Source organism: Galeopterus variegatus, unplaced genomic scaffold (assembly GCF_000696425.1).
Source record: "Galeopterus variegatus unplaced genomic scaffold, G_variegatus-3.0.2 Scaffold843, whole genome shotgun sequence".
In the NCBI taxonomy this organism is placed as follows: domain Eukaryota; kingdom Metazoa; phylum Chordata; class Mammalia; order Dermoptera; family Cynocephalidae; genus Galeopterus; species Galeopterus variegatus.
In genome coordinates, this window is record NW_007726954.1 from 229,122 (window position 1) to 242,847 (window position 13,726).

The 13,726-nt window shown below is 43.7% G+C and overlaps 2 protein-coding genes across 2 annotated transcripts in view; one reads left to right on the forward strand and one right to left on the reverse strand.

The window, feature by feature from the left end:
- The window catches only part of AGMAT (agmatine ureohydrolase (agmatinase)), a 10,262-nt gene extending 7,582 nt beyond the window's left edge, over positions 1 to 2,680 (forward strand). The window contains exons 6-7 of the mRNA XM_008572850.1: positions 694 to 778; positions 1,486 to 2,680. Coding sequence (XP_008571072.1) covers positions 694 to 778; positions 1,486 to 1,559 — 159 coding nt within the window. The 3' untranslated portion in view covers positions 1,560 to 2,680. The remainder of the gene's footprint in view (positions 1 to 693; positions 779 to 1,485) is intronic.
- A 1,300-nt stretch (positions 2,681 to 3,980) lies between these two features.
- Positions 3,981 to 13,726, reverse strand: part of DNAJC16 (DnaJ (Hsp40) homolog, subfamily C, member 16) — a 46,928-nt gene continuing 37,182 nt past the window's right edge. Inside the window, exons 8-15 of the mRNA XM_008572851.1 lie at positions 12,168 to 12,298; positions 9,794 to 9,977; positions 8,859 to 9,041; positions 8,613 to 8,689; positions 7,569 to 7,649; positions 7,367 to 7,465; positions 6,478 to 6,648; positions 3,981 to 6,009 (exon numbers count right to left, since the gene is read on the reverse strand). Of these exons, the coding sequence (XP_008571073.1) occupies positions 5,610 to 6,009; positions 6,478 to 6,648; positions 7,367 to 7,465; positions 7,569 to 7,649; positions 8,613 to 8,689; positions 8,859 to 9,041; positions 9,794 to 9,977; positions 12,168 to 12,298 (1,326 nt within the window). The 3' untranslated portion in view covers positions 3,981 to 5,609. The remainder of the gene's footprint in view (positions 6,010 to 6,477; positions 6,649 to 7,366; positions 7,466 to 7,568; positions 7,650 to 8,612; positions 8,690 to 8,858; positions 9,042 to 9,793; positions 9,978 to 12,167; positions 12,299 to 13,726) is intronic.

Consider the following 13,726-nt stretch of genomic DNA (forward strand, 5'->3'; position numbering starts at 1 on the left):
CAAGAGGCCTCTCTTCCTTCCACTGCTCCTTGCTTACGCTGTCTTCTTTTTTTTTTTTTTTTTTTTTTTTTTTTTTTTTTCTTTTTGTCTTTTTTACCAACCGGTAACGGGATCGCAACCCTCGGTGTTGCGCCTGCACCGCGCTCAGCCAGTGAGCGGGAACCGGTCTCCACATGGGATCCGAACCCTCGGCGGGAGCGCTGCCGCGCTCCCAAACGGCGCACTCTCCAGTGTGCCACCGGGCCGGCCCTTACGCTGTCTTCTGACCCCATCGAACTACTTGTGTCTTTGCCTCTGCTTGGAATGCCGTTCCCCTATTCATCTGCTGGGCCTGTCGCTTGAACTAAGTATTTCCACCTTTGGAAGCCCTCCCCCACCTCTCCAGGCTGTTACTGTGCTCACAGGGTTCTGGGCTGGCTTTTCCTGAAGCCCTTAAGTGTATCGTTGACACAACCTAACGCTTGCTTGTCTGCATCATCACACTATGAAGAACTCAGCAGCAGGGACTGTGTGTTGGTCATACGTGTCGCTGCGAGGCCGACCAGTGTGCCTGGCAGTCATAGATGTTTACTGAGGGCAGGCAACAGTTTCACGTCAAAGGATGTGGTAGGAGCAACCCACTGAAGCCCCTACAGGTTGCTTTTCATTGTAAATGATTACCACTGAGGACAGCTCAGTCTTGATTTTGGACAGGCTCTGGAGATCATCCGGGGTTGTCAAGGCCTGAATGTGGTGGGTTGTGAACTTGTGGAAGTTTCACCGCTGTATGATCCTTCTGGTAAGTAAGAAAACTGTGATCTGTGAGCAGCTGCTAGTTTAAATTATACTAACCTAGTTAATAAGTAGAAAATGGATGGGTATCCTTATACAACTCAGGGAACCTGCTGAGTATGTCCAACAATGAAGAAAATAAACCTATTACTGCAGAACTTACAAACAGGAGGTAATTAACCCTAACAACACCCCCGGGAGGTAGCTAAGTATTATTAGCTTGCTCACCAGTCAGTAGAAGAGAAACCAGCCTGCAGGTTAGTGATGGGTTGGAGCAGTTCCATCCTCCTTTGATGTTTCATTGAAAAGGGGATTCTCAAAGCATAAATATTTATTAATATTTATAAAGAGGAGAATTAGCTGGTTAAGATCCTCAAAACAGATGCCAGTTCAATATTTTTAACTTAGAAACGCTTACAGAGTTAGGCCTATTAGCCTCAGAGGGTAGATGAGATATAGTACACACAATTATTATAGGTTTTCCTTTGGGAATACTCTGTTCTCAGAGTAAACAAAGAAATCTGATTTTAAAAATACAATTTCCAAATGATGCTTGATGGAGGCAGAATGCCAGGAAAGCTGTTCACAGGTGGTTGGCAGCCAGAGAAGTTCCGGAAAAGGAAGCACAAACCTAAGAGAGCCTAGGAGTCCCCAGAGGCTCAGCTTTAAGAGGTGGTCTGTGCAGTATTCATGTCAGGTTTCATTTCTTTGTAGGAAATACGGCCCTCCTGGCGGCTAACCTCCTATTTGAGATGCTGTGTGCTCTCCCCAAAGTGACAATCGTCTGAGTCTTGTGCTGTTCACGTCAAAATAGATTGCGCTGCTGACAAATTCTCATGAAGAATTTATGAGCGAGCACTCTGAGTACTAAAGGGTTTATGCCAATAAAACTTTCTGTTAAAAGTGTCATTGGTGGCTGTAAAATCAGGACATTCAGTAGAACTCTAACCCAAACAGCAAACATTTCTAAGGAGTTTGTGTTAACTTTTTAAAAAATGAAGTCCTTGTACTGTTTTGATTTTTTTTCTTTGATGAAAGATGGTGGAGGATAAAGGGGAAGGGGATGGAGAAATTGTCAAGATTACTTAAAAATTGAAGGAATGAAAATGTCAATGAAATAATACTGTATAAATGTTCCATATTTCTGCACTATCTTCCTTTAACATATAGCTCCTCCTCTGAGGAGCTTCGGGCTGCATCTTGGTCCCAGGACCATTGTGAACATAAATAGAAAGTTTGAAAAAAATAACACGCAGATCCTAATAAGGAAACTTTCTGCTCAGAAGCCCAGGAAGGTGCACAAATTGTCTTCCAAACCAGGCAACACCATCTGAGCCTTCAATGAAACTTTCTCTAGCCCACTTCCTACAAGACTCAGTTTGCATTATTTACTCTTCAAGCTAACATACCCGCTACGACAACAGTTCCCAAAATCTGCAGTTAAGCTGTGCTGCTCTTAAGCATGTCCTGAGTTACATGCAAATTCGGTTTTGTTGATAATGTGTCCATGATCAAATCATCTTGCAATGCAAGAGCTACCCCATAATGATCACACATTAAAATAGTTTATTTGTTTCCAGTCTGTAATAATCTTAAAACAAAATAACATCAGCTTCAGTGCCTGTTCACAATACAAAAAACAACAAAAAACCCAAAACATAAAAAAGACACAATTTGCCAAATAAGTTATTTGTTCCTAAGAGTATCAAAAGTGCAAAATATTAACCTTCATTTCAGATCTGTCTCCCAAGTACAATCAATCATCCTCCTTGACAAACTGAACAGATTCAGCAGCTGCCATACTGCATTTGTTTTCAAGGGACAATGTCAGATATTTGAACATGAACTACGTTTTATCCGTAAAGATATTTTGCATCAGCTTTTAAAGAATGCTACTTAAAAAAAAAAAGATCTGAGTATTTGCTTCCAATCCCTATTCCCAAACAAAGCAAATCACTTAAAACACAGACAGATCCCATTTCTTTTATATCAGGAAAACATTTATGTACTATGGCAGCTGCAAATTGATTAGGATGTTAATAAATAAAAGGGCACAAGCGTGAAAAGGCTGTGAATGAGGAAGAAACCAACCTATTTGAAAACTACAACTAAAATCTCACGGTGTATAAGTGATGGCAGTGAGACCATGGCACCTAGTGGAGGTTAGGGCAGTCTTGCTCACTGAAATGTTGCTTAGCTGCAGCCGACGACCTGTGTGCCAGATAAATTGTGCAACCAACACCTGAGCAATAAAAAAAAAAAAATTTCAGAAATGGGTATGTATTCTACAAAGACTACAAAGGCCAGTTTTTGCTCCCTTTGCTAAACATGATGCATAGTCTGTATCAGCCAGAAAAACCCACCTCCAAAAACATCAGTGTTGACATTCAAAGAGTAGGGAGTTAGGACTGGCCCGTTAGCTCACTTGGTTAGAGCATGATGTTGGTAACACCAAGGTCAAGGGTTTGGATCCCCACTAGGGGGTTAACTTAAAACCAAAATCAGGACTTGTATGATTACATATATCAGAAAGAGAAATGGTGGCATTGGTTGAGCATGACAATGGCTCATACTTTTGATACAAAAATAAAAAATACATGGAAACAATATTCAGGAGGAAAGTCTTGGATGGTCAAGGGTAAAGTTCAATTTAATATAAAAGCTCCCTAGCATCCTCTGGGGGACATATCTACTAGCCTCCAAACCTATTTGTAGAAGAATTTTTGGACTAAAACGTTTGCCAGGAATATTGTCAATCCCATCACCCCTTTTTCTTTCCTACTGTGAATGGAAGGTGTGGCTGTCTGAAGGTGCTTTTTATTTTAACAATAAGAATGAATAAATACGAGGAGTTTTTGGTTTTCAGAAATTAAAATCAGGAACTTCGTTAGTACTAGAAATTAAAAATAAAAACTTACCACTGGGCTTGCCAGTCTGCTCAGTTGGTTAGAGTGTGGTGCTGATAACACCAAGGTCCAGGATTTGATCCCTGTACCGGCCAGCCACCAAAAACAAAACAAAACAAAAAAACCTGCCACTGAACCAAGACAGTACTCCTACTCCTATAAGCAACCTGGCCATAAAAGACCCAGAAAATAATTTTGAGGACTGGTGTATGAAGGAGTCACATGAATTCCTTGACCATTTCTGACTGGGCCAGGTGCCATAAGATACAGCATTCAGAGTAAGCATCTAGTTTGAGGATCATATGGAAGAATGAAGCCTGGCAGGGATTTCTTTATTTTTTAATAAAGCTATAGACTCCATGAAAACTACAGGAATTCCTGGGATGAAATAATTTATTACTTACCACTATAGCTTAATATTTAAATTATTAAGGATCCAAGTGGCTTAGTTTAAAGCAGTTATGATTAAACAAATACTAAATTAGTAAATGTCCCATCACTGATTTTCACCCTTCACTTTACAAACAGGCAATTTGCTTTGACATTTGAAACAGACCACTCTTTGAGGTTGTCCAAACTCCATTGGTGGTTTTGCCCGAAAAATAAAAGGTACACTCTCTAACTGGCTGGTATGATCCAGCCTATAGTCCATTGTACATCGGAGCTCAGCAAGCTGGGGTGCTGATGATCAGTCTGACCCTGATCCTGATGAAGAAGTTGTAAGTTAAGAGGGAAAACAATTAAAAGTGAGACATGAAAATATAGGCCAGAAGTGGAAAGTAAGCCTTTTACAAAACAGCAGTGTAGAGTAAGTCTTGGCTCACTTGTCACAAAAGATGATTTGCAGTTACAGCACTTTTGGGGTAACAGTGTTCAAAATACAATGGTTGAGAAATTTTAAGTTCCTTGATACAAAGACATGTCTGGTACCTTACTAAAGAGACACCACTGGAGTGAAGAGGTTCCTTGAGCCTGACTCATGGCAGGTGGGAATAATTTGTCTTCGGTTTAACATCTACTGGCTTTATAGCAGCTTATCTCTACGTTCAGAGAACAAGGTTACAAGTTATGGCTCCTAATATCCAAACCTTAAAATTGACAGAGGCAGAAAGGCATCTGAAAACACAACTGCTCAAAGGCATTACAGCATGTTCTGCTGTGCGGACCCCTCCCTGGCTCCGGGCAGGCAGAGGGACGCCCACAAGGGATCATGGAGCTATAGCACTTTAGCCTCTGCCCAGCCCTGCTTTCCTCTTCTTGGGAAGAAAACCAAACCCACATGTGGAAACCCCACTCATCCCTTTCCTTTTAAAACCGTGGCTACAAACTGCTGTGGGGGATACCCCCAAAATATACTTTTAGCCACTTACTCCCAGAACCACCATTCAGTGTAAGACTGCTGGGAACTAGGCCTCCTTCAAGATGCAGGGCCTAGAAACGCCACGGGTGGTTCTGTGCTAAGAGCATGCGCCATGGCAGAAGCGCAGCAGAGGCCGGGAAGGTGGGGCGGGAGGATGGGTCATGGGGGCAGGGGCAAATGGCCTGCACAATGGGCTCAGGAGGGTCCGTCCAGGTACCGTTGCTGGGTTGAGCCCTGCATTTCACAATGTAAGAGGATAGGACAGGGGAGGGTGGTGTGAGCATGTGATGGGGACGAGGGAAGAGGGAATGAGCAGTCTATCTGAAACAGTGCAGCATCCAAATGAGGGAAAAAACCCCAAAGGAAAATATTTTGATCTAGGGAATTCAAACGTCGTGTTTTTCACTCCTAGGTTAGAACAGGACAGAGGAAAGATTCTTCTAGACATTGTTCTAGAAGAGGAATCTAAAATCTATACTCTGTTCATTGTGATAGTTTGAGTCCTGAAAATACCTCTTCACAGGGGCATGTTAAAAAGTCTGAAGAGTTCCAATTCCTTTTTTGAAGTTCTCTCAGTCTAGTTCAGGCCACGATGGGATATAAAACCTCTGTAAGGAACCTTCCAGCAGGCGCTCCATCCATAAGGATAGCTTGCTCAATTTTCCTTTGATGGGCCTAGATCCAAGGCCACAGGAAGATTTCCCTCGAGACTCACCCAGATAGAGGGAAGAGTCAAAGTCACCACATAACCCCAGGGCTTCCTCCTCTTCTACTGTTTTTTGGGGCTTGAAGAGGCAGAAGTATTTCTTGTGGCCGTTCAGAGCCAGTACGTAACCAGTGTAGTCACGTTCCATGAAATGCTTGTCGTACTGGTTTGGGATCAGGGCTGCATCTTGAGCAAATTCTAGTAAGTATTCTAGCCATTCTCTGTGTTTATCTAGACTCAGGAAGGAGAAGTGCAGGCAGCTGCTCCTGCAGGAAGAACAGAATGAGGACTCAGGGTATTTCCCCAACCAGACTTCAAATAACAGGAAAAGGCTTTGTGTGGGATGGGGCCTGAACACAGAAGAAATGAAGGATTTCTGTGGGAGCCAGAGAGCCTCTATCTACAACAGCTGCGACACTCACCCATTCTCCTATCCCTTGCTAGGGGTACCTATGTCACTGTCAGCATCTGGCTTCTGGAAAATATACAAGGGCTAGAGCACAGTCAGTTTTCTGAAAGGGGCCAGGAAATAACATTGAGTTCAAGCTCTTCTGTTCAGGACCAACAGAACATACAGTCAAGGGAGAAAAGAGGTCCCTCTCACGATGGCTGAGATGTCTGGATTGGAAAGGTCACAGCCAATGGCCAAAGAGGAAAGGGTGCAGTTTTGCTCCAGTCCCCTCCTTACCCACATGTGCACGCTCACTCTCGCACATATGCACGCACACGCTTACCCAGTGAACGTGTAGACCTCCAAAGCAAATTTCTGTAGGAGGCTGGTCTTAGTGGAATTCGACAGGATGAGGACCACGTTCATGTGGCCTGGCCTCAGACGTACCAAGTTGCTGGTGTATGTGACATCTGTGAGTTCAGTTACCTCCACAAAGCCTTTTTTAGGAATCTTGCTGTGGAGAAATATCCTGGAGTTAGGATGTTACAGGATAGGGGAATGCCATTACTTTAAAAAGGAAAATGTGGAAGAAAATGCTATGTTCCAATCAGATTATTTATGTTATTTAATTTTTTTTTTTTTTGGTGGCTGGCCAGTACAGGGATCTGAACCCTTGACCTTGGTGTTATAACACCATGTTCTAACCAAATGAGCTAATCGGTCAGCCATGTTATTTAATATTCTTGAGTTGAACATACGGGCAGGATGGGGATGACCCTGACCCGGTAATCCTCAGCCTACAAATAGACTTTTCCATGCTGCTTTTCACTTGGTGCAGAAGTTGCTTTAGGAAAGAACAAAGAAGGCAATAATCATTCCCTTGCGGATGGATGTGTGCTCACCACTGGTCACATTCAGTGACGCAGTTATGGTGACACATCACTTTCTGCTTCCGGTCATCTACCACCTCCCTGACATGCTTCTTTGCTTCCTGCCTTCATTAGTAGATCTGGGACTAACAAAGCACAGCCACAGAGAACAAGATAAGTAGGTCGTGTACCTGATGCCTAGAGAGTTTTTGTAAACACTAGTCAGCAATGTCCTTTCCCTATACCCACATCTTACAAGGACGTGAACCAGAGTCCTTACATATACCACATGTTCCAACACTGCTCTATTAGACTATATGGTCTGGTGCCCAGGGAGTGAGTTTGGTGTTTTGTTAGTGAAACCTGCTGTTTTCTTTGGTGAAGGTTGGCTCCGTCTTCCCGGCCTTCTCATGGGCTTCCTCTTTATCTGGAGGGTTTGACTCTCGCTCATCGTTTGAGTCACTAAATTAAGAAAAAAGGAGTTTTACAGAAAGAGTATACAAATGACCATAGAGGTTTGAGACTCGCTCTTCAGAGTCGCACTGAGAGGGCTCAGGGCATCTACCTGAAAGCCTGAACGATGACGGTGCCGAAGAGGATGAACAGGGCAGAGAAGATCAGGGACAGGAGGGGCATCACTTCCCGCCTAGAACCAAGTGAACACATTCCGTCAGCCCCGGGGGGCTGTGCTTTAGATTTCTTCTCTCCAGCTCAAAGAAAAAAAAACCACCCAAACCAAAAAGCTTTCACACCAATAAACACTTTCTAATTTCACACCAAGAGAGGGTTTTTTTGGTGGTGTGGGGTGGGGGTGGAGAGGAAGGTAGAGGTTGTTTCTTTGGGGTTCTAACTCACAGACAGCGTATTCTAAAAGTTTGATTTTGTATCTCAGTTTTATAGGCTGTGCTTAATAAATTCTGCATAACGACACAATAGCAGGGATAATAAAAGATTTAAATTGTAAACATGGAAGAACTTCTGATGTTGATGTATCAGTGACTTAAGTCTGTGGAATTATTTCTTCCATTTTATTGATTTTTTTCCAGCCAGAATAATTCAGACATGGCCCAGAGGGTATAATAGGGAGAGAAAATTGATCTTTCAAGATTTCACTTAGGAGTGGTGTTCTAAAGTTTTGTTCACTCACAAACACCCATCAAAGGCCTGCCATTTTTCAGGTGCTGTGCTGGGCGTCGGGCACCACAGCATGAATGGAGAAGTGGTTCTGGCCTTCAGGAGCTGCTGGTCTTACTGGCGGTGGTAGGAGGGGGAGATCCAGTCTCTGATTAATTCACTAATTTGTTTGTACACCTACACACGGGTCTCCATGTGGGTCAGGCCCTGTGCTATCCACCAGAGACGCCATAATGAGGAGACAGGCCCAGGCCCTGCTGTCTGGAAGGCAGCCAGGGTGATCCTTTCCCAACCAATGGGAAAAGGTCAGTCAGCAAACAGAAAAAAGGGAACAGTTGTTGAAAATGTGTAAACATTCTGCCACTTGCCCATATCAAGTGTATTCTAAAATCAAAGGATGATGGGCTCTTTCCAAAAGAAGAGTGGTACTGGCATGAACAGAGAGAAAAGAAGTTTGATTTAGCAATATTCCTACCAGTTGCTGTGAAATATGCTATCCCAGCAGTCTGAGATGTAGTCGGAAGCAGAGTAGAGCCACCGGAGGAGAAAAACCTGTCGAGAGGGAAAAGGGGCGATGGTTAGGACTGAACCCCAGAGGGAGAGCCCCCACATCCCAATTCAGTACTGTTGCTGAATCTTGGCTCCTAGCAGGAACCCGCCACTGGCTCTGTGAGCCCACGAACCCTCCCAGCGGCCTGTCCTTCCCGGCCATGATGCTCACAGGGGCAAGTTCATCGGTCAGGTCGGGAAGCACAGCTTCGGAGGACAGAAGAGCTGGATCTTTCCGCAGTTGGTCAAGATAACCCAGAAGGACGAATTTATCACTCTCGCTCCCAGTCCAGGCATCTTCCAGGGTTTTATATACCACCCTTCCTGCTGTGTTGCGCCTTTCTAAGATAGACACCTGGGAGAAAAGGAGAGAAAAACCCTTAGAAGTCTCAAAAGCATGGTAAGTTAGTTTGGTTTTTTTTGCAGAGAGGATAGAAAAAAAGGTCTAATAAAGTCAGCAATAAGTTCAAACACAAATACTGATGAATCTAAAATCTTTGCAAGAGACTTAAATCTTTCCGACAAAAGAAATTATTTTTATGGCGACTTCCCAAAGCTTTTGTTCAGTCAAAGCTCTTTTATTTCAGTAGACTTTGTTTATAACCTCTGACTTAATATTATGATAAAGGAAACCTTTGTTTTTTAGAGAGATTTTCTGTGATTATCCAAATGATCAAAAAGTCAGAGGAGGAGAATTTCATGCTTCCATAGGGAGTGATGACAATGGAGGGGAAAGGAGGGACCAGTTAGGATAAGGGAAAGGGGCACACGGAGGGGTACATTTCCAAAGGGTATTACTGGTGGCCTAAAGAAGATCCATAAAATCTAGGATGTAGGATCTTGCAAGACCAGATCTGCTGTAGTGAAAAACTGGTGAAACAGACTGGTGCACTTTAACCTTTACTCATAGCAAAGATGCTTTCTGTGGAGACCCGGGGCTGAAATCTAGGATGTGAAATGACCAGGTGAAAGACTGTTTAAAGAGCAGGCTTCAGCAATTTCCACATTTCTTGGAATCTGTATTCAACATTCCCAAGGAAGGAGGAAAGAAAATCAAGTGCCACGTGCTTGTGAAGAGCCTGGGATTAGGAGAGAATCGTGGCTCACCGCTGATTTCCCTCGAAACGCCTCGCTGTCTGGCACTAAGGTGCTGGCAAACTCCCGCTGCCGACTGCTGTAGACGTGCACGAATCTCACGGTGTCTTGTGTGTTTGCCAGCGCAAAGGACAGAAACGCCTCAAAGGGTTTGCTCAACTTGGTAGCCTCGGCAGTCAGTAAAACCACACAGTACCTGCACAACGACAAAAGGGAAAACTTTATAACCAGTCCCTGGGGGCAGGGCTAGAACCTATGATGGCAAGTGAAGGACAGAAAGAAGAGGCACTCATCTGACAGAAGTGAATATATTTTGCATAATGAAAGCTGACGTCACTAATGAGAGATTTCCAAGTCATTAATGACCTGCTTCTTTTCTAGACTGGTGATATTTTCCCCAAACCCAACTTCTTCACGACATCTAAGAATTTCTTTTAGGGCATCGGTCACTGAACCCTTGATGCAGAAGAGCCTTTTAGAAACCATCTGTTCCACGGGCCGGCCCGGTGGTGCACTCGGTAGAGTGCGGCGCTTGGGAGCATGGCGGCGCTCCCGCTGAGGGTTCGGATCCCATATAAGGACCGGTCTGCTCACTGGTTGAGTGCTGTGCGGGCGCGACACCGAGGGTTGCGATCCCGTTACCGGTCACGAAAAAAGACAAAAAGGTAGAGTGCGGCGCTTCGGAGCATGGCGGCGCTCCCGCTGAGGGTTCGGATCCCATATAAGGACCGGTCTGCTCACTGGTTGAGTGCTGTGCGGGCGCGACACCGAGGGTTGCGATCCCGTTACCGGTCACGAAAAAAGACAAAAAGGAAAAAAAAAAAGAAACCATCTGTTCCAGTTCTTCTACCACAGGGAGGGCTGGTCAAAACTATCCTAGACCAGAAGCCACTGTGCATCATTCTGAAGCTTCCTTTGCAAGGTTCCAATGGAAAGTTAAGCTATTCATTCATTCATTCATTACCCCAAATATTTACTAAGCACTTACTATATGCCAGGTAAGACACAACATTTTTGCCCTCATGGATCTTATATTCCAGTGGGGAAGACAGACAACAAATAAATAGTTATATCATGACAGGTAACAACAAGAGCTGTGAGAGAAAAAAAAAAAAAAGAAGAAGAGGAGAGAGAGGCCAGAGTAGGGTGGAATCATACTGTTAGGTTGGTCAGAGCATCCCAGGCAGACAGAACTACAAGTGCAAAGACCCAGGAGATGGAGAGTGACTCGATCTGATTTGCATCTTTAAGATCAGTGGCTGATGTGTGGAGAACTGACTGGGAGGTCTGAGAGTGGAGTGGGGTAGAGAGACGAGTTAGAAGGCTGCCACGGAGGTCTTGATGGGAGACGGTGGTGGCCTGTTCTAGGGCAGCAGTAGGAAAACAGCGAGAAGTGTGAGGATTTGGGATAAATTTTGAAGGCTGTGTAAACAATCCTTACGATCTAGGATATTGCTTTTTTTAAATCTAATTAAAATCTTTCTTTCTTCTGTCTTAGACTATAAAGGAACCTGAAAAGTCTAGAAACACAGGGAAATTCTTTATTCTATACAATATTTTAGTTATATTTTCAAATAATATGATGGGGCTGAGCCCGTGGCGCACTCGGGAGAGTGTGGCGCTGGGAGCGTGGCAGCGCTCTCGCCGCGGGTTCGGATCCTATATAGGGATGACCGGTGCGCTCACTGGCTGAGCGTGGTGCGGCGGTCTCAAAAAGGACAAAACCCCCCCCCAAAAAACAAAAAACAAACAAAAAAACCCCCAAATAATATGATGGATATGTCTTCCTTTCATATCCACATACCTCTTACAGATGAAATACTCCTAAATTTAAAGCCACTGATTCATTAATCTGAGAAAAGTATAATCAATATTTTCCCTTTTTCCCACTTTTTAGACACTCTCCATATACTTTATTGCATAAGTTTACCTTAGCCTTCTTAATTCCCAGCTAATTATTTTAACATTCCCTCAGTACTCTACACTTCCCTACTGTTTAATCGTTATCCTGGCTCCTCTCTAAGACCTCCAAAGACTCACCCCGCATGGAGTGCTCTAGCTGGGATAGTAATTCTCATACTCTGTGCTTCCTTAAAGTGACCCAGTCTTTCCCTGACACCTGGCTAATGGCTGCTCATCCTCCAGGACTCAGCTAAAGTGTTATACCTTAGGGAGATCTTCTCTGACCCCTACGCCAAGCTGGCACATCTAACAACTTGTTGCTAAGACAACCTGGACTAATACACCCCACTATCATCAGTCATTAATCAATAGTTGTTAAATGAAAAACAAACTGTCACAGGGTAGATGTTTAATTGCCCTGTAGTAAAATACAACACAGCCCCTCTATTGCAGTGACAAGCAGAGACAAAGCCTTGATCCTTACTTCCTCTGTCGATGAGACCGTTTCACGGGGCAGAGCTCATGGAACAACTTCTGGCTGGTGAGCCTGGCTGCCAATAAATACTTGTTTTGTGTGATGAAGTCATCGATGACTTGCTTCTTCATACCTCGGGCCTGGAGAAAAACCAAGAAATAGTTGGTTTTTATTCAGTTTTCTCACTGCAAATGGGTTTAACTTACAAGCTTAATAAACATGTGGCTGACCCCAGCTAAAGTAATATAACCAAATAAGACAGACTTATTTGAGCGAATAAACACATGGTGATCTATTTCAACAATGCAGGGCTGACAACAATAATGTAGCTATTCCAGTCAAAGGAAAAATCAAGTGCTCTCTCCACTGGAGAACTTTTCTACACTGTTTTATGCTGATAGATTTAAAAAGTCAATCATTGTGAATTTCAGACAAATTTATTTCCATTTAAAATTTGTAGCAAACTAACAATTAAAGATAAACCTGAAAGCAACAATGTTACTAAATATAAAAGGGAGACTACCAACCTATATGATGACTATTTTATTATTAACTTTCATACTTTCAAAGGATTGAAATCATGTACAGCAGGTATTCTGACCACAATGTGAATAATCTAGAACTCAATATAAAATGCAAGCCAGCCAGCGCCTCAGGGCCTGCCAGGGGACCCGAGGGATGGAGCTGGGGTCTGGACCCCCTTCCTACAACCAGGCACGCCATGCCAGCATCTCAGGGCATGCCCAAGGACCCAAGGCATGGAGCTGGGGACTGGATCCCCCTCACAACCAGGTACACCGCCAGCACCAAGGAGCATGCCAAAAACATCACCTGCATGTGGGTGGCCCACCACAGCCATCACAATAACCATGGCTGCTGTGAAAGTGACTAGACGTCACAACCACCACGTAGATGGTCTGCCAGCCACTGGAGTGCATTCACGCAAGGGGAGTCACCAGCAGAGATAAAGATAAGAAGAGGATGTCTCTCCCCACAAAGCCCATTCCAGAGTGACAGAAGAAGCATCTGCTCTAAGATAACATTGGGGGACCTGATCACACCTCTCAGCATTGGACAGATCATCTAGGCGACAAATCAACAGAGTAACCATTATTCTTTCAGAAGGAGAGAAGAAATCTAGGGTTAGCAGAGGTGGGAGGGAGGAGAGAGAGGGGGATGGGGAGAGATTGGACAAGGGGCATAAAGAGTAAGTATGATTTGTAACAATACATATGCTAGTAATATTGATTTGATCAACGTATCTCAATGTTGAACCCCCAAAATATGTATAATCAATTTTGATTCAATAAAAAAAAAAAAAAGAAAATGCAAGCCAGAAATGCAAACATTTCCTTTTCTGTTTGGAAATTAAGAAACATACTTTGAACAAACCATTGATCTAAGAAGAAAGCATATCAGATTCAAATTCAAAATTTAAATATTTTGAGTTTGAATGATTGATAAAACTATTATTTATCAAAACTCTGGAATGCAGGGCCGGCCCGTGGCTCACTCGGGAGAGTGTGGTGCTGATAACACCAAGGCCATGGGTTCGGATCCTATATAGG